The sequence below is a fragment of the Sceloporus occidentalis genome, unplaced genomic scaffold, assembly GCF_023333645.1.
Source record: "Sceloporus occidentalis isolate IW3139 unplaced genomic scaffold, rSceOcc1.0.p SCAF_4, whole genome shotgun sequence".
Taxonomy (NCBI): Eukaryota; Metazoa; Chordata; class Lepidosauria; order Squamata; family Phrynosomatidae; genus Sceloporus; species Sceloporus occidentalis.
In genome coordinates this window covers 71,691,037-71,711,911 of record NW_028316984.1, presented here as the reverse complement: position 1 = coordinate 71,711,911, position 20,875 = coordinate 71,691,037, and the positions used below count along the sequence as shown (strand labels likewise).

The 20,875-nt window shown below is 41.1% G+C and overlaps 2 protein-coding genes across 3 annotated transcripts; one reads left to right on the top strand and one right to left on the bottom strand.

Moving 5' to 3' along the window:
* Window positions 1-938: 938 nt before the first annotated feature.
* Window positions 939-6,184, top strand: LOC149313989 (transmembrane protein 177-like). 2 transcript variants are annotated; one of them, XM_089523347.1, is made up of 3 exons: window positions 939-1,021; window positions 1,147-1,199; window positions 5,096-6,184. In XM_089523347.1, exon 3 carries the CDS (start codon window positions 5,105-5,107, stop codon window positions 6,038-6,040), a length of 936 nt encoding a protein of 311 aa, XP_089379473.1. In that variant the 5' UTR covers window positions 939-1,021; window positions 1,147-1,199; window positions 5,096-5,104; the 3' UTR covers window positions 6,041-6,184. The 2 variants fall into 2 exon arrangements, with proteins under 2 accessions (XP_089379473.1, XP_089379474.1); XM_089523348.1 differs by lacking the exon at window positions 1,147-1,199 and having other exon boundaries at window positions 973-1,021.
* Window positions 6,185-11,091: 4,907 nt separating this feature from the next.
* On the bottom strand, window positions 11,092-18,981 carry LOC149313988 (fibrinogen-like protein 1-like protein; the record flags this gene model as incomplete). Its single annotated transcript, XM_089523346.1, has 2 exons — window positions 11,092-11,744; window positions 18,768-18,981. Coding segments are annotated over 2 exons (867 nt in total), but the record flags the coding sequence as incomplete, so codon positions are not given.
* Between the last annotated feature and the right edge of the window lie 1,894 nt (window positions 18,982-20,875).

The window sequence follows — 20,875 nt, the reverse complement described above, 5'->3', positions numbered from 1 at the left end:
TCTATAGCATATATATAGCATAGAGAAAGAGAGCTTTCATATTATATGTGTGTATGCATTGCATGGAGAACTTGCATATTCTCTCTATAGAGAGCTTTCATATTATATATATATATATATATATATATATATATGCATTGCATGGAAAACTTGCATATTCTGTCTCTCTGTGTGTATATATATATATATAGCATAGAGAAAGAGAACTTTCATATTTTATATATAGATATATATATATATAGATACACCTATATATGGAATATATATATATATATATATATATGCATTGCATAGAGAATATTCTGTCTGTGTGTGTATATAGCATAGATAAAGAGAACTTTCATATTAGATAGCTAGATAGATGGAATATGTCTGCATTGTGTAGAGAACTTGCATATTCTCTATATATATATTTATATATGGAGAAAAAGATATATATATATATATATTTAGAGAGAGAGAACAGAGACATATATAACAGAGAAAATGAACTTACATATTCTAGAGAGAGAGAGAGAATACAGAAAAGTTTCATATAGATGTGTGTATGCATATATATATATATACACACACACACCGCTATATGAAACTTCTCTATATGCTATCTCTCTCTAGAATATGCAAGCTCTTTTTTTCTCTATGTTATATACGCTCTCCCTCCCTCTCTCTCTCTCTCTCTCTCTCTCTCTCTCTATATATATATATATATATATATATATCTGCTCCTTCTCTCCCTTGCTCCATGGCGCTCAGTCAGGGCCTTGTGTCCTGATTTGTTTAAACTGAGGCTGCAAAGGCCCCCTTCTTCCTGGGTCCCTGAGGGCTAGTTCCAGCCATCCTGCTGCCTCCCCCCGTCGCCATGGCAACGCCGAACTCCCGTCGCCATCTTGGTTCTCTTTCACGACAGCGCCGCTTGCTTTACGGCACCCACGTGTGTTTTGCCCTCTGCTGCTGGTTCTGCTGCTGCTGAAGTGGCTTTGATCCAGTTTAAAGCTGGAGACCAGGCCCCTGTCCCTTGCAGGTAAGGAGTATATGCTGCTGGAGGGGAAATGGCTGCATCCCTCCTCTCTTTTGAGGCTGCTTTTGAAGGGGCATACTGTATTCATTGTTTTAAAACTAATTCCTTCCTTTCTTTCTTGCATTTAGTCTCAAAGGTGCTGCAAGACCTCCCTGCAATTCTTAAAGTGCAATATAAAAAGGTATTTTGCACGTTTATAAAATTATAATAGCAAAAAACAAAACCCCATTAAACAATCCTTCCTCCCAAGAATTGTAGCTGACCCGTTCAGCCAGACCTCCGCTCCTCCTCTGAAAATACTTTTTCTTTTCTTTTCAAATAAAACACTCAAATAAAAGGCAGCTGTGGAAGAACTAGAAAAGATCCTACAATGTAAAGATCTTGAAATAGTGGGAGATTCCCCTGAACTTTGGGTCAAACGTTGATCAGGGCACTGACTGCTGTCAAATAAGAAGAAGATTCTCTGAGCCACCTTGAATCCCATGGTGGAGGAAGGCGGGATATAAACTATGGAAACAAACAAATAAACAAACAAATAAATAAGAGATGCCAGCCGCAGCTGCTGGCAAAACGGCAGGAATAAATTCTTGCAGAACACGGCCTCATAGCCCGAAAAAACCACAAAGAACTAAGGATGCCGGCCATGAAAGCCTTCAACTTCACAATAATAATGGGGAGGGCAGCTATGCATGAACTAGAAAAGATGCTAAAATGCAAAAGTTAGAATCGTACAAGCCATTTTGTTCCTCATCACCATGTACGGATGTGAAAGCTGAAGGAAACCGACAGGAAGAAAATCAACTCGTTTCAGAATGGGAAGGGCAGCAATGAAAGAACCAGACAAGATCCTAAAGAGTAAAGATATCCAACTGAGCACTACAGTTAGAATTGTCCAGTCCGTTGTATTCCCCATCACCATGTACAGATGTGAAAGCTGGACAGTGAAAAAAGCAGATTAAAAGAAAATCAATTCATTTGAGAAGTGATGCTGGAGAAGAGTGGTGAGGATACTGTGGATGGCCAAAAAGACAAACAAATGGGTCATTGATCTGGGATCAAATATTGACAGGAACAGGGACTGCAGCCAGAAAATCGGAAGATTAAGAATAAGGGGGGGGGGGGGGGAGCTATGAAAGAACTAGAAAAAACCCTCAAATGCAAAGATATACAACTGAATACAAAAGTTAGAATCGCAGAAGCCATTGTATTCCCTATTCCCATGTATGGATGTGAGAGCTGGACAGATAAGAAGGAGGACAGGAGGAAAATCAACTCATTCGAAATGTGGTGCTGGAGAAGAGTGCTGAGGATCATACTGATATTTCAGAGCAGCACAGCCGTGTTGTGCGCTTTCAAGTCATTTCCAACTTATGACGACCCTAAGGCAAACCTATCATGGGTTTTTCTTGGCAAGATTTGTTCAGAGGACGTTAGCTGTTGCCTTCCCCCGAGGCTGAGAGAGTGTGACCGGCCCAAGTTCACCCAGTGGATTTCCATGGTCAAGTGGGGACTGCAACACTGATCTCCAAACTCAAACCACTATGCCACACTCAGGGTGACCATGTGCCATAACCACAAAGGAGGGCAAGGCACTGTGAAATGTAGGACATTCAAAATGTTGGATGTTACCAAATAAAAGCTAAAAACACTAATATAAATGTAAATTCATGCTTCTTAGTGATACTCAAAATGGAGGACATGTTGACCTTTCTCCTGGACAAAGGGTTGAAATGTTCAACACTCAAAGCATTCCACCATGCTGGCTCTCATCACGGCTACGTCTCCGAATTCTAAGAAATCTCATGTGTTTATTTGGTTATTCATTGACTGCTTTTAACAAATGCTCCAAAAGACAATGAAAAGTTTATTCTTCATGTCTTTTATTTTTATTAAACCGAGCAAGGATTAAAGGAGTTTGGGATGAGAAAATGTAACTGCAGATTACTTGTCGCATGACATAAGTGTCCCTTCGCATGCTAACTTTACAGGCTAACATGGCTGTACCTCTAATTCCACTTGAATATGGTATTATGCATACTGTTTAAGAAAAGCTGCTATTTCCTTTTGCAAATAATAAATGAAACGAGATGAAGCATGGTTCAGTTCAGCTGCCGTTAGAAGCAGAGGGATCTTGTAGTATCTTTAAAAAAAAGCAAAATATAGTATATGTGCATATAGAAGATCTTGTAGCCTCATTGAGACTAACTGAGCAAAGAAACATGTAGCATAAGCTTTCATATTCTTTGACTTCTTCCTTCACTCCATGCATCTGAGGAAGTAGATCAAGCCTACAAGATCTTATGCTTCTTTTGCTCAGTTAGTCTCAAAGGTGCCACAAGATCCCTTTCTATATTGATATTCCAGACTAACACTGCCATGTCTCTGAATTCTACCTCTGTTTGATGCAGAATACATTAAAGATGTGTGTGGTTTGCTAAAATCCTGTCTCTCCAGTCGAACCCCAAGCTATCTTTACGACTGACTTAGGCCTCTACCAGTGCAACACTGTAAAAACATGATATTTATACTTCAGGGTTTGCATACAAAACTTCTAGGAAGGAATTGTAACTCTGTAGTTATACAAGAAGGAGACAGGATATGGAGGAATAAAGAAAAGGGGAGAAAGGAATGGTATTGTGGATCATAAGGCCTAAATAAAGGCACAAGGTCCTATCTGATCTTGGAAGCTAAGCAGGGTTAGCCCTGTTAAGTACTTGGATAGGAGGCCACAAATTAATATTAGGTACTGTAAGCTGTATTTCAGCGGAAGGAACTGGCAAAACCGAGGATTCCTTGTCTATGAAATGCATGGGGTCACCATGGATCATAATCATGGGATGGCTTTATATGGGGTGTGTTTTGTAATTTTTAATGTATGTAAGTCTCTTTTGTTTTTATTTGATGTTTTTAATTGTTTTTAAATTTTTATTGTAAGATCTTTTAAAAATTTTTATTGGTGAGCTGCCTTCAGTCCGTTTCTGGGGGAAAGGTGGCATAAAAATCAAATAAATAAATAGGTTGAGAGGCAACTTGAAAGCACATGCACACACGCACACAAACACACACGCACACAGACACACACACATCACAGTAATGGTGTCATATACCACAATAGTGACCAATACAAAGTGGGAAAATCCTTTAGATTTATCGTGGAACTGTCGCCAATTTTATTTATCTTTTTTCCCACTCTGAGGCCCCAGAACTTTAGAAATGTTGTCACTTGTACATGCTGCTACTTATTTGAAAGACCCAATTGGTCTTTGTAAAAGAAAACCAAAAATTCTTAAGTAACAATAAAGCTAGTATCTGGAATGTGACTTAACATATTTATAAATGAACTGTGTCTACAGAATAAGGAGGACGTGAGAATATGGGTGAGGTTAATAAAACATGCACAAAAACAATAGGGGTAGAAACTGATTTTTTCTTATTCCCTGTGTCCATGTTTTTGTAAAGTAGACTTCACCTAAACAAATCAGAAATGCAGTACATAATTTTAAACTTGCAAGAGTGTATTTATTTCGGGGGGGGGGGGGGACTTTTAGCCAGCCCTTTGTAGTTAGAAGTACAGTGTGCCTCCTTTACACAAAATGATGCACAGAGCTTCAGCCTAAATGGTTTGAGAGTTGGAGCTGAAAGGTGCTGCTGCTATTTCTCCTCCTCCATCACCATCATTTTAAAAAGAATCTAAAATTGCTGGCTTGTGATAAATTGTAAACTTAGCATGAAAGGAACTAAGCAAATGCAAGATATTGCATGTAGTGTTTTTCCCAACAAATGTGAATTCCTCTGCGTTTAAAACAAAGGTCCAAAACACACTACAGAAATAATCTGGTTTAACTGCCCTGGCTCAATGCTAGGAAATTCTGGGAACTGTAGTTTTGTGAGACTGTCAGAGAGCTCTTGTGTAACAACAAACAATGATTCCTTGGGTTCCCTAGCATTGAGGGCAGTTAAAGTGGTCTCAAACTGGATTATTTCTGCAGTGTGTTTTGGACCAAAGATAGCAAATTCTGAGCAGGAACTGAGATTTTTGTATGCAAATGTGTTAATTCCTTGTTTGTCTTTAACTAGGAGTTGGCTATGGCAATTCGGTTACTGTGGAAGGCAGCAGCCATGGTGGAGAGGCACAGGACTGGCTTTCTGACTGTTTCCTGTGCTGGACTCTTTGGAGCTAACTTAACCTTTCACATCCTACCTGAGGAGATCTTTAAACCATTGTATCAGGCCTGGGCAAAAGGGAAGCCTGTGGAGCTTCCAGAAAACTTAAAGCATCTCTTCCACAATGTCCTCATTGAAGGCAGAATAAAGTCAGCAAAATTGTATCAAGCCTTTGTGGCCTTTGGCTTTCACCCAGTGAGCGCTGGGATTCCGTGGCTGCCTGCTGGCTGTCTTGTGGGCATCCCTGCCAATTTTTGTGGTACCACCAGTGATGAGCATGGGATTGCCAACCATGTGGTCATGATTGAAGGCAAAGAAGTAGACTGGGAGAGTCCAGAAGGCCTGATCTTGAAGGATGCCCTGACACTTTCTCCAGAGGCTCAGAAATTTGCTGTCGCAAGAGAGATTATGTATTTGCAAAACAACAGCCCCTTAGCACGGGCAGCTGTTGCTCCTGTTTGTCTGGCTGGGACGTATATCTGTGGAGTTGCCATTAAGCAGCTCTTGGGTTTGTACTCTGGTCCAGTGCTCTTACGAGGACTTTACAACATAGTTGTGCTGGCAGGTGGACTTCTGGGCTATTGTCTGTCATACGACACTGTGAGCAGAATAGTAGATTACAGGGCGGACAGGAGTGCAGCCTCCATTTCTACTGACTTTGCCAGAGGTGGTGTGGAGTTCTATAGTAAAATCCTGTCCCAGAACAAGACTTTTCGTGCACTCATGGGCAGAAGTGGTGAGCAGATATATGCCCCAAATGGTAATCTTTCACCGAGATACTGGATCAGATTGAAACATGCACCATATTCTTCCAGAAGGGACTTGATTATCAATATTTTAAACATGCCTCAAGCATAGGGAGGCATGTTTGAATTTTAAACTTGTAAATTATTTATTCTGTTTGGAAGGCTGCTGCCATTTCAGGAGGGGGGAAAGGTCTTGATTTTGTTAGATTTTATTTTATTTTACTGTCGAAGTCCTGTATTCACCGGATGCCTCTGTCTTAAAAAATTAAAGCCTTCTGTCAAAGTTTCTGTGTCCTACCTGTCTCTAAAACTCATCTTAAAACTCAGAGGGAGTGTTATTTGCCAGGCACTGCACTGGAAGGCATTGAGCTGGAAGAGCTAGCATTCCTCTTATTTTGCATATTATTTTGAAAGAGCAGAAGCAGCATAGAACATTGTGATCTTGCTAGAAGAAAGAGAGACTGGTGTGTATTTTGCTACATAAGTAAGGAATTCTCATGTAACCTGATGTCTTGGGGATCATCTAAAAGGAAGAAATGTTTCCAGCCCTCCTGGGTTATAGAGAAAAAATAGGGGTGTGTTAGTGCAATTGTTTACTTTGACATTTTCAGCATTACTTATGGTGGTCTGAAGGTATCAGGACCTCATATTGTCCTCAGCTTCTCATCACTGTGTACCTGTCTAGCCAAGATGTTTTTCCTCCATTAAAGTCCCCTTCATGTTATTTGCCAGCCTGCCTCTTACTCAGGTATTCCAAATTCTTTTACAAAATGAACTCCACAGTTTAATCTGTGCAATTTGTTGATTCCCTAAAGAGAGTCTTTTAAGCACTTTCTCAACAGTTAATAAATAATAATAATAATAATATGTTTTATTTATATACCGCTATTCCAAAGATCATAGCGGTGAACAGCAAGTAAGCTAATTTGCCCCCAACAGTCTGGGTACTCATTTTAGTGACCTCGGAAGGATGCAAGCCTGAGTCGAGCTTGGGCCCTTTTGCTGGTCTTGAACTCGCAACCTTGTGGTTTTGAGTGAATGGCTGCAGTACAGGCATTTAACCACTGCACCACCAGGGCTCACTACTGTCCCCAAGGATCAGCCCACAGCTGGCCATGCACTCTCTGCTTCTGTTATTGTTGAGTGTGAGGCTCAGTTGGGACTTACACAGAATTATCAACACACTTCTTCAGCTGAAGAAGTGGACTGACATTCATGACAGCTCACACTAAAATAACTGAGTTTCAAATGTGCTGGTTGATTCCTTCATTCCTACCTCTCCCCTTTCCTACTTTGTATGGAGATACAAGGTAGCTAAAATCCCAGGGCCCTACTGTACAGTGTACAGTTGTTCTCATGTATTTCTATAGCCTGGACTCCAGAACAGTTTATAAGGTGGTGGGGGATCAATGTTAGCAGACAGATTGTTTCAGCCCTCCTGATTTTAGAGAAAAAAATTATGTAGGTGCAGCTGATCACTGATAACATTTTCAGCATTGTTTATTGTGGTCTGAATGCTTCATATGGTCCTCATATGGTAGTGGCTTATTCTCTGCTACCCAGAGGGTAGGATCACATCTAATGGTTTTAACTTACGGGATGGTAGATTTCAACTGAACATTAGAAGGAACTTCTTGAAAGTGAAAACAGTTTGGCAATCGAACAAATTGCCTAGAGAATTAGTGAGGTTTCCTTCTCGATATTTTCAAAAAGAGGCTGGGGATGCTTTAACGAGAGATTCTGCATTGAACAGAGGGTTGGACCTATTGGCTCATAAGGCTGTTTCCAACCCTATGAATCTATAATTCCAACTTTGCTTACTTGCAAAGGGAGGGGTTAATTTTCCTATTACCATTCAAACATCCTTGAATAAGAAGACTTACAAGCACAATGTGTACTTAGAAGCCCCTCCCCCATATGTTCAGTGTAGCTTACCCCAAGTAAATTTGCATAGGATAGATTGTAGGTACCCTTTATTATTCCTGGGATCGCTCTGTAATGGCTTTCTTAATATTTTAATGCTTGATCGTTTAGTACACAGCTGACTGATAATTTATGAGGAGGCTCAAAAGCATAGGAAATTTGGGCTGCATCCAAATTGCAGAAATAATCCAGTTCAACACTAGCATTGAGCCATGGCTGTTAAAACAGTGTCAAACTGGATTATTTGTACAGCCTTGGTAGTCCAATGTTGCCAGATCATTTTAGGGGGGGTTCAGTGTCCCCTCCCACTACCCTCTCCTATTCTGGGTGGAGTCTGTGAACATCGATATATGAAGCCGCTGGGTGAGATAATACGGAGTCATGGTGCTGGGTGTTATCAGTACGCTGATGACACCCAAATCTATTTCTCCGTATCTCGTTCGTCGGCCTCGAATTCTGATGGCATCTCTTCTCTCAATGAATGTCTTTAGGCGGTAATGGGCTGGATGAGGAAAAACAGATTGAAACTGAATCCAGACAAGACGGAGGTGCTCATGGTAGCGGCCCCGAAACCAAGAATTGGATTGCAACCTCCAGTCCTGGATGGGGTCACACTCTCCTCCAGTGACTGTGTTCGCAGTCTGGGGGTGCTCCTTGACTCGTCGCTCCTGATGACAAATCAGGTAAATGCGACGGTCAGGAGTGCCTGTTATCAGCTTCGGCTGATACGCCAGCTGCACCCTTTTCTGGAAGTAAGGGATCTCGAGACGGTTGTGCACGCACTGGTAACCTCACACCTTGACTTCTGTAATGCACTCTACATGGGGCTACCCCTGTGCTTGACTCGGAAATTACAGCTGGTTCAAAACATGGCAGCCGGGCTTGTCTCAGGAACATCTAGGAGGGACCACATTACTCCAGTTTTGAGGTCCCTCCACTGGCTGCCTATCAGCTTCCGGGCCCAGTACAAGGTGTTGGTTATCACCTTTAAAGCCCTAAATGGCTTGGGTCCAAGCTATCTCAGGGACCGCCTCCTCCCGTACAATCCTCCCCGCGCTCTCCGGTCCTCTGGGAGGAACTTACTGCAGCCTTTAAAATCTAGGCTTGCGGCGACCTCCCAGAGGGCGTTCTCTGCTGTCGCCCCCAAACTCTGGAACGACCTGTCGAATGAGATCCATCAGATAACATCATTAGACAGCTTTAAAAAAGCGGTCAAGACGGATCTCTTCCGGCAGGCCTTTCCAGACTAACCATCCCGGCCCAGGTCCCCTGCTTCCCTCATTCCTCCCATGGCCCATCTTAGTGATGGTCGAGGATCAACAGAGGGATATCAGGGTTTTTAGTTTTAATTGCTGTTTTTATGCTTGATATTGTGTTTTTAATATGTTATACTGTTTAGTATTGTCTTAAGGGGGGGGAGGGATAAAGTGTTTTTAATTGTTATATTTTATATTTTACTGTTGTTAACCGCCCGGATTGGTTTGCCACAGGGCGGTATATAAATAATTATTATTATTATTATTATTATTATTATTATTATTGAGAAGGCAATTCCATAATCACAAAAAGTCAACATGGGTTTCAGAGAAACAAGTCAGGCAAGACAAATCTCTTCTTCTTTTTTTTTTTGATAAAATTACCAGCTTGGTAGATGAAGGGAATGCTGTGGATATAGTATATCTTTCTTTCAGTAAGGCCTTTGACAAGGTTCCCTATGACATTCTTGCCAACAAGCTAGTAAAATGTGGACTAGATAAGGCAACTGTTACATGGATTTGTAATTGGTTGACTGGCCGAATCCAAAGGATGCTTGGCAATGGCTCCTTTTCATCCTGGAGAGAAGTGACCAGTGGGGTCCCACAGGGCTCTGTCCTAGGGCCAGTGCTGTTCAACAACATTGGAGGCATACTTATCAAATTTGCAGATGACAACAAATTAGGAGGAGTAGCTAACACCCCAGAGGACAGGATCAAAATTCAAAATGACCTGAATAGACTAGAAAGCTGGGCCAAAGCTAACAAAATGAACTTCAACATGGAGAAATGTAAGGTACTGCACTTAGGGAAGAAAAATGAAATGCACAGATACAATATAGGATGACTGATACCTGGCAGAATAAAACTATGTGTGAAAGGGATCTAAGAATCCAAGTAGACCACAAACTGAACATGAGTCAACAGTGCGATGCGACAGCTAAAAAAGCCAATGAGATTTTAAGCTGCTTCAATAAAAGTATAGTGTCTAGATCAAGGAAAGTAATAGTGCCACTCTGTTCTGCTTTGGTCAGACCCGTCCCGGAATGTTATGTCCAGTTCTGGGCACCTCAATTCAAAAAAGACATTGAGAAACTGGAGTGTGTCCAAAGGAGGGAAACTAAAATGGTGAAGGGTCTGGAAACCATGTCCTATGAGGAACGACTTAGGGAGCTGGGGATGTTTAGCCTGGAGAAGAGAAGGTTAAGGGGTGATATGATAGCCCTGTTTAAATATTTGAAGGGATGTCATATTGAGAAGGGAGCAAACTTGTTTCCGGCTGCACCAGAGAATAGGACCCGGAGCAATGGATGCAAACTGCAGGAAAAGAAATTCCACCTCAACATTAGGAGGAACTTCCTGACAGTAAGGGCTGTTCGACAGTGGAACAGTCTTCCTCAGAGGGTAGTGGAATCTCCTTCTTTGGAGATCTTTAAGCAGAGGCTGGATGGCCATCTGTTGGGGATGCTTTGATTGTGATTTCCTGCATGGCAGGGGGTTGGGCTGGATGGCCCTTGTGGTCTCTTCCAACTGTATGATTCTATAACACTATGATTCTGTGGAAGGCCTGTGGACAATCATTTCCCTCATGGTTGTACAAAGTTCAGAGGCATGCATATACCCCAAATTATGCAAGTATTCAAGCATTCAAAATGTTATGTCCAGCATCACTTAATGGGCATGATAAAAATTCTATATGCAGAAGAAAGTATGTGATTCTGTGAGTAATGAGACAATAAGTTTTAAAAGAGTTCTTTTAAAAATAAAGACAAATGGTCTATGCTGGCTGAATAATAATTTTAATAAAGAACTGGATAACTTCAGTTGCAATCAGAGAAAATGTCATTGAAGAATATTGGCTTGTGATTCTAACAAAAGAAACCACCATTTAAAAATGTATGGAAGCAAAGCAACCTGCAGTTTCACTCCTTTTTATTTTTCTATTCTGCATTACATCAGTTCATGACACCTAGAATCTGAGCATATTTTAAACCCGGGTGCAATACATGTGGATGGGTTTCAGCATTATAACTGACCTCCTGCAGTTCTCTTCACATAATGTGCTCCAGTGAAGACCACCTTTGCGATTTAGCTGTGCATTAAAGCAGTTGTCATACCACCAGCCCCCTCCGTGGACATTAGCACAGTTATCCAAGGTAGACCTGTCATTGTCTTGATTTTTACAAGAGAATTTCATGTTGTCATGCATGTTTTTGAGCCGGGAATTACTGAGAGAGTCCCCTGCATTACCTTCATAGGTCCCTAACTTCAGCGCATAACCATTGTCCTCATTCTGCAGGACAAAGCTGTCATATTCTGCATATTTGTGGTTGCCATCAGCATCAACTAAACGTATTCTGACTTTGTACCATTTTTGTTGAGTAATGAGGCTGATGTACTCATTGCCCAGCCAGTGATCTGCCTCCAAATTACCAAACCCATATTTGTAGGTTGTCCAGGTCTCCGACCATGTGATTTCAGTGTCATGGGTATTGTGTTGAATCACTGTCCACCCATTGCATCCATCCATGTAGCACTGGACCACAAGTTTTCGGGCATTATCAGGTCGTATGATGTAAAGACCGCTCTCTCTGTGGCCTGCTTGGAACATTTCATCACAGTCTCGCATGTAAGGAATAGCTAGGGAGCAAAGGATTATTGCAATAAAATCAGTTGCATTGTACAGCTAGGTTCTGTGCTTTGTGGTATAACTATGGTACTCTATATGAGTCTTGCAAAGTTATAAATTATGGAAGCCCAATCACTCAGTAACATCAGAATTTCAAAATAATTTCTTCAGTCACACATGTACAATACTAATAAGTTGTGACTATGGGGAGAATGATAAATCAAGAGTACCTCATCTGCAGAAAGATTTACAATTTTTGGACTTGTTTGACCTTACAGTAACCTTTAAAGTTATTTCACATTTTATTTCAGCATTACACAAAAACAGGCACTGCAATGATATCCATAACCTGCACCCACGGTTGTGCTGGGTTTTACACCCGGTCTTTTCCAGACTGAAATCCAAAGCATTCTACCCTGAAGGCCAAATAGAACATTATACTTTTAACTATTCACTTCTCTATTCCAAAATATTCTTAGGAGAATGACATTTGAAATTATTTAACTTACTGCAATTCTTTGCCACCTGGGCCAAATTGCCTGCTTCTGAGGATACATTGGAATGCAGCAGGCACTGTCTTAATATCACACATGCCTTGAGTGTAATACAAAGAAAGGGAATACCCAGATGCTGGACTGCAACTCCCTTGATTCTTCACCATTGGCTATGCAAGCTAGAGCAGATGGAAGGTGCAGTCAAATAACATCTCGAGGACCACACAATATTTCCTCCCTGGTGTAATAATACAGCTTGTGTGGTATTTTTATTCTATCAAAGTAATACAATATAAATGTAATGGGTAATTTATTGCTTCTTCATGCAATAATGGCAATCGCCATTTAATTCTTCCTAGCTAATACTTTTAAGTTTTCAAACAGTGCTGAAACCATGTTACATACTCTCACTCCTTAATTCTAAAATAAATAGGGAATGAGCAGGCCAGCTGGCAAGTACAATGGCAAAATGTAAAAGTGGTTGTCCAGTGAAGTGTTTGATGCTGCCTTTGAACAAGTTCCAAAAATGTACAACTGCTTGGACAATAAAAGTTGTGTGAGCAAAATTACTTACAGGATTTGGATTCAGGCTCAAATCTTGCCCGCTCTTGGGAGCTTGTGTTACAGCCTGGAATCTATTGCCAGTATCATGTTGGTAAGATAAAATGGCATAATCCCTAGTTATGCCAGAATGTGTACGTCTGGGGGACATTGCAGAAAGAAATATCCATTACCTCTTTCTTCAGTGTTCTTGGTATGCAACAGTTGGGTGCAGACACTGCTCCTTCTCCCACTACACAAGGGCATTCAGAATGCACCTAGGCCCATCTCCACAGTTGATCACTGAGCAAGAGATGGAGTTGCCCAGGAAGCCCCCAATTGCTCTTGCATACCTAGGAGCAGTCCCTCTCCCCAATTACCAACATAGAAACAATGTTAGTCTTATGCTCTACTAGCAGGATAATTTGATTTTGGCTTCCCACTTTTTCTCTTATGGATCAAAGAGTTTATTTATAATCCTGGCATTGATCCATATATTTGCTTAGTGCCTCCTGAAGACTTATAGCAGGCAGCAGAAACAATCATGAACATAAAATCACATTAAGAGGAAGAGGCAGATTTATTGCACAAGCATGTATTATGCCTACTGGGGGTTTGCGCTGCAATATCTATATTTGGGTTCATCAACAACAACTACAAAACTACAGCTGACTCCAAACAAGTTCTGTTAAACTCAGTCTCACAATCCAGCCCAAAGTTTGAGAAAGATCATACAACACACAAGCCTTGTTGGTCTCTTGCAAACAAACTATCAAGAGTACAAACAAAAGAAATGTCTTTTTCTCCATATAAAATTCAAAAGAAGTGCAAAGGAAGTCTTCTGAATCTAGCAAGAAGTGTGTCAATAATTGGGAGATACTAGTGGTTAAATAAGCAGAAACTCAATAAGGAAGTATGAAATAAATTGTTTGCCCACAGCAGAAATCCTTTGTACAGAGAAAAAAAGATTGGATTTGTTACTAGGATTAATAGGGCTTGAAAATATACCAAAAGATATCAAAATTTATTGAACCACGCTTAGACTGTAGTTTGGCTGACAGATGCCCAGCAAAATTCAATAAATTAAGAAAGTGGCGTGAGAAAAAGTAGTTGGAGATAGAGAGGCAGAGAAAGAGAAGATTGTGGGAAAGTGTGAAGAATGATAATGAGAGAAAGGAGAGGAGTAAAAATAGAAAGCAGATGGTTTTATAGAAAAAGAATACTGGATCAGAAAAATGGGTTTGGTAACAAAAACATTTGATATGAGATAAAGAGAAAATTCAGCTGGGATGGGATTGTGTTGCCAAAACTGACCCCTGTACCATTTCTCATTGTGTGTGTGTGTGTGTGTGTGTGTGTGTGTGTGTGTGTCAAGGTATCCTGTGGCAGCAAAACAAACAAATAAATATACAAGACATTTTCTGTTTGTTATATAAGATGAGCAGTCATTAACGCATATGAGGTAGAACAGATTTCCAGAGGAAAATTCCTGCTGACTTCAGTTCTTATAATCTGCCAATGGAAATTTCCAGTGGAAATAAAAATGTAGTTCCCTGTCTTCTTTTAATCCCTCCTTGATATGCTGTGTAAATTCAACAAAGCCATGGTACTTCAGAGAGGGGGTCTCCTTTTTGCGGCTAGCTTTGCCTTCTTTTACATACAAGTAGGGTTGCCATAACCCGGTTGCAACCGGGTTTTTCCCAGTTTTGGCTGCACCTGCCCGGTCACAGCACGGGTGCAGCCAAAAACCAGGAAAAGCCCGGTTGCAACGGGGTTGCTGGGCAACCCTGGGGCCTCGCTGCCCTCCTCCTCCTCCCCCGCGCATGGTCACGTGGAGGAAAAGGAGGGCAGCGAGGCCTGAGGCGGAGGAGGCTTCAGGGAGGCGGAGCCTCTTGGGCGCAGCCGCGCCAACCTCCCCGCCTCCCTGCAGCCTCCTCGCCTCCTTCCTGGCCTCTGCTGGGGCCAGGAACGAGGCGAGGCTGCGGCGCTCGCCGGCGGGCTCCTTGCCTCCTTCCTGGCCTCCGCTGGGGCCAGGAACGAGGCGAGGCCGCGGCGCTCGCCGGGGGGCTCCTCGCCTCCTTCCTGGTCCCTGCGGGGGCCAGGAACGAGGCGAGGCCCCGATCCTGGCCTCCGATCGCGGCGGGGCCCAGGCGGGGAGGGAAAGCCTCCTTAAGTGGAGGCTTTCCCTCGCCGCTTGGCCTCCGCTCCCCGACGCAATCGCGAGGTAAAATGTAGGACATAATTTTCAGTTGTAGGACACATTTTTTTGTGTGTCCTACATTTGAAAATTTTGTCCTACATTTTTCCCGGTTTGGAGGTCCGGCACTATGGCAACCCTACATACAAGTACTTGAAGTACATACCACACCACATAATAACTTCAAAATGTCACTTAGATGGAATTACTAGCTATTAACATGAATGGCACTTCTGGATTTTTAGGGAGGGGAAATGAAACTGACCATGTTATTACCATGGTCGATCCAGCTTTAACCCATTGTATAATCCAGCTTCAACCCATAATTTTCAATAGTTTGACTTTTCAAAAATAAAACTGATGGACGACCTATTTTTTGTATCACTATTAAAGCTGTAGCACATGGGCCTTTCTCCTTCTGTGCCCTTACTTCAAAACTTGCAAACCATACAATTGTATGAATATAAATTATGCAATAATGGATTTTTTTTCAAAATTTCTGTCGATGTGCATATTATAAGAGGATTTGATTGCTGAATCAGGTTTCAACAGTCTGGGGCTACTCTGATGTTTTGGACTACAGTACACACATTAGCTCCTGTCAACATAGCCAATGGCCAAGCATTAATGTTATTACAGTCCAAATCATCTGAAGGGCTCTAGGTTGGGTAACCATTTTTCACAGTTCAAAACATTATTCAAAATTAGTTAAGAAAGACAATTGCAATTCACTGGACACCGCATGGAGAGGAATGGCTATTTAACAGTAAATACTGTTCTCAAGAGATGACAGAGGACATACTAGGGGCAGAATCTACTCATGGTACAGGAAGAATAACAAAATGGGGGGGGGGGGGATGGTCTCCCTAATTAATGCACCCTCTAAAGCAGGTATTAAGGACTGGGAACTCATGAATTTGGTTTTAAGGGGTCAGAGGCAGCAGTTTGACACCACTTTAATTGTCATGGCTCCATCCTATGGAATGCCGATTTGTAGTTTGTTGTGGCACCAGAGCTCTGTGACAGAGAAAGCTAAATATGTCATAAAACTACAAATCCCAGAAATCCATATTATTGAGCCATGACAGTTGAAGCAGTGTCAAACTGCATCATTTCTGCAGTGGAGATGCAGTCGGAAAGGAGAAACTTTTGTTGTAACAAGCATAATGCTGGGTTTCACTGCAGATTATATTTTCTTTGATAAAATCTCCTTGATCATTTTTAATCCATCAATCTACACTTTGACTTGAAATCTCTTGTAGTTAGAAAATGACATCTCATTTTAATCAGGCTGCCTTTGAAACACTTTCCACTCCTGTTACTAAGCTAGGAACAAATATATTTTAAAATAAGAACAGGTGAAGAATAATTCTTTTACAAATTGTGTTTTGCTTCATAATTCTTGATCCTCAATTATGTGAACGCCTCTGTGTCTGTTATAAAAATATGCTATATAATTGTCTATGAAGATCGGTAGACAGCCTTTAGAGGGACATGATATGTAAGGCTGGCAAAACTGGGGTGTGAATTGAAGTATATTTTATAATTCTTCCTTAATAATATTTGATAATATCTATGTAGACATTACTACTAATTCTTAATGTTCAGGTAGCCATTAGATACTTAGAAGTGACTGGGAGTTGTTATCAGAAAATGAATTCCAATGATCTAAGACATTATTTTAAGACATTTTAGATCTTTATCAGAGATTTTTCTTTTCCAGAAAATGTCTTCATTTTGAAAATGTGATTTCAAACAAGACCTGGAAACTAAGAATCCATACAAAGTTCCCAGGAAAGTAATTCTGATGTAGATGATGGCCTGACAAAATTTTTGACCTAGTATATAACTTCTGTAAAAAAAAAAAAAAGCCAAATTCTAGACTGGTCATAATTAGTAAAATAATAAAAAATAAAACTGCCAATATAACACTGTTCTTGTACAAATTTATGGTGTGGAATAATGTGTACAGTTCTGGTCACTACACTGAAAAAAAACAGAGTGTTGAAAATTACATTTTCAGACTGAAGTAATTTGCTGAAAAATAAGGTGTGGAAAAGACAGTAATCAAGAGGCTGGAGTAATTTCCCTTTCAGGGCAGTGTACAATGTTGGTGGCTGTTTAGCTTTTTAAGCCTGAGGGCAGGGAACCGTCTAATTAAAAATAATAATTGTAAGCCACTCTGATAGCCATTAGGGCTGAAGGGTGGGGTATAAATACCATAAATAAATAATAATTAAAAAATAGCAAGTGGCGACATCACAAAGATGCAGTGTGCTTCTGTGTGTCATTTCTGGGGAGCATGATTAGGAAGGTGCTGTTTCATTCCTGTCCTACTGTTGAGCTTCCCATAGGCAACTGGCAGCTATTGCAGGTTCAGAATGCCTTTGGTCTGATCCATCAGGGCTCTTATCTAAAGAAAAATGCTCCTATTTAAGGAAAAATCTAAGTGAAATGTAGATATAACTTTGTGAAAATAAAATTCAAAAACACAGCATGTTAGTCTGGAAAATCAATATGCAAAGGGATCCTGCAGCACTTTTGAGCCTAACTGAAAGAAGTTGGTAGCATAAGCTTTTATAGTCTTGCTTGTAGCCCCCCCACCTCTTTTTTCTTCTTTTTTAGTTTTATAGTCTTGTAGTCTTGACTACTTCCTCAGATGCATTTGGCTAAATACATCTGAGGAACTAGGCTCAAGACTACGAAAGCTCATGCTACCAACTTCTATCTTTCAGTTAGTCTCAAATAGTGATGTAAAGAATATTCATCAAAATTCTATATACAAATATCTCTTATTCGAAGATTTCAAAAGCTATAGTTTTTTTGTGTGTTTTTCGAGCTATGTGGCCATGTTCTAGAAGAGTTTAGGAATAAACTCTTCTAGAACATGGCCACATAGCTCAAAAAGCCCACAAAAAACTATGGATGCCAGCCATGAAAGCCTTCAACTTCACATTTTGAAAACTTTTTAAAGAGAAGAAATTATGTGCACTTCTCAATCAACAAGTAAGAATTTTGTTTTTTAATTCGATAGCCAGGATTTGAGTATTTTGCATAAGCAAAGTTACCATTCATATTGGTTTTTTCTAGCAGAGGAGTGTTCTTTAAACCTCTGCCAAACTTCGTTTTGACATGCTAACTGAGTTCGAAATGCCAGGTAATTATGTAAATGTTTGCATCCCTTGTCTTTTATTTTCATTCGAGAAATCTGTGAAAAATACTTCTCAACAGGGAGAGAAAAAATAACCTTTTGAAAGTGGGACTTTTGAAAAAAAAATTTTTTTTTTTAAATCGAATCTAGTTCTCGATGGGAGAGAGGGAAAAAATTGGTTTGTCACAACACTAGAACTCTCAAAGGTGCTGTAAGATCCCATTGTATTTGTGCAAATAGCTACTGGAAGGCTTCTTTTAGAAAGGGCATAGAAAGTATCTGTGAGAAGAGTAATCCAGACAAACTGAGACTGAAAATTCAAGGCCATCCAACAGTTCTTGGAACCTGACAATTTACGAAGGAAAGAGAAGCACCTCTAGTAGAGTTACAACTGGTGTATAATTTGCAGCAAGGTGCTATAGCGGGCATGACCCTACTTTTCAAAACTATTGGAAGGAAAGAGCTGTTCCTACATGTTCTTTCCCACAATATTTCCAGTTGACATTGCCAGGGCTATTCTTACCCACATTAAAAAAAAACCATTTAAAATGTTTTTCTAAAATTTTATTCCTTAATATTTAACCATGGCATATGAATACAGTTGTACATAAGGATAATGTAGCTTTTTAAATCCTAATAAAATAAGAATTACCTGATCTCAACACAAGATCTCTCCAATTCACAATTTCAGAGGCATTCTGTACCATTTCTAAGTTGGCAACTTCTTTGAGTTGTTTCCTCAATGCCGCATCAACATCCTCTGAATTTGTCACATGGCTCAGGAAAATAAATGCAAGAGTAGCAAGCAGGATTTGGTGGGGATACATTGTGCAGGTGGAAATCTGAAAGAGGCCACATACACAAACGAATATGCATTAGGTTCTTCCAACAAATCCAACCCCCCATCCCCCGAAAGTATATCTGAGTGCTTGATAAACTTACCACACTTTTTGGAGCTAAATTCAAATGGAGAAAGTGATATGGTAGATTCCTGATTTATGTTTTATACAACGAAGTTAAGATCCTGGATGACTAAGTGTGTTACTGGTTAACTTGGGTATGCAATATTTACCAATGTTGGAAACAACCACCATAACAGCTGCTAGACTCATAAATCTTGTTGACTTTCCTGCCATAGTGCCATGTATAAGCTTTAAGTATTGGATGGTTCTTTAAAAAGTCAATATAAAGAAGAGATAACACATTCTTTAACAGGCAACCTCTTTAAGAGGGACCATTTTACACAAATTAAATGATACTTGATCTTTGTAACACTAGGAGGTTAGGTTAGGGAACATAGCAAGTCCTATCTAGGAAGTCATACATTTTGAAGCAATATTATGAATAGAGTTATTAAATATTACATTAGCTCAACACCAATGCTCTTGATGATGGGACAAATGCCTTCCCCAGTTGTGCTTGAACAGGGCAAAAGATTAGGGAATCTCCCAGATTAGCATTTTAAGCATTTCAGTAGCTCCCTATTTGACAGGATATCATACACATTTAGGAGGTCTTATACAATTACGGTAATATTATTCAGCCATGTAATGGCCATGGGTGCACCCTATGGATTCCTACTGCCTATGGATTCCTATAGATTCAGGAGTTTGTAGTTTTGTCAGAGGCACCACAGGAGCTGACAATTCTAAGTAGCCCTAAATAAACTACAAAACCCAGGATTTCAGTACTGCTAGAGTGAAATGAATAACAGGGGGCCAGGACAGACCGCCCCAAAAGGGCAGCCTGGCGGTAGCCTGTTTCTCTCTGGAGGGACGCCGCAGACGCCAAACTGTGCAGCGTCCCTCCAGAGTAAAAAGAACCCAGAAAAAATGGGTTCTTTTTCCATCGCTGGGCGGACATCATGAGTGTGCCAATAGCGCACTCGTGACATAAGCGATGTGCAGCTACGTGTATATGCTGTGTGTTGCTTACATCAAAATAGTGGTGCCTGTATGGATGGGACGCAGCCATTAGTCCGCCACCGTACCGTGCTAGGGTTAGGGACTGTGTGGTTGGTGCACGGATCCTAACCCTAGTATCGGCGGCAGCACAGCTCTTCGGGACCATCTGTCCCGCACCAAAATGAAGAGTTTACATGCTTTCACTTATTGGGTTTGGGGAGGGATTGTGATTTTGATCGGAAAAGTCTCCCTGATTTAAGCATTTTCTCATTTCATTTCCTCAAGCTATCTCCTCCCACATACACACACAGACACACACAAACCTAATACTTGACTAGCACTGGGCTGGGGGGGGGGGCAGACAAGTATCTACATTGGTGCCATTTGCTAAACAGTATGTTAATAATAGACATCCCTGAAATATTGCAAACTGCTCTTGAAAAATTTCTTCAGTGACAGAACTGGAAACTCAGAGTCCCCTTGGCTGCACAGTATTAGTTATACAGTTCCCTGTATACTGAGGCCCTTTGATACTACACAATTATAGTGTTATAATACTCTAAAGCAGTAATGGCGAACCTTTTCCAGTTCGCGTGCCGGGGGTGGGGCTTATATCCCCAGGATGGGGGCTGAGTGCCGGGGGTGGGGCTTCCACACTCCGGGGGCAGGGATTCCACCCTCCGGGGATGGGGGTTCCACCCTCCAGAGGTGGGGCTTCCGCCCCCTTTGCAGAGGGAGGAGCCTCTGGCTCCTGCCCCGGCATTTGCCGGCCCCTGAGGGTCCCTTTAGGGGCCGTCAGAGGCCGGCAAAAGGGCCGTGGAGGACGACGGGCCATCCTCCGGCTTTTGCCGGCCCC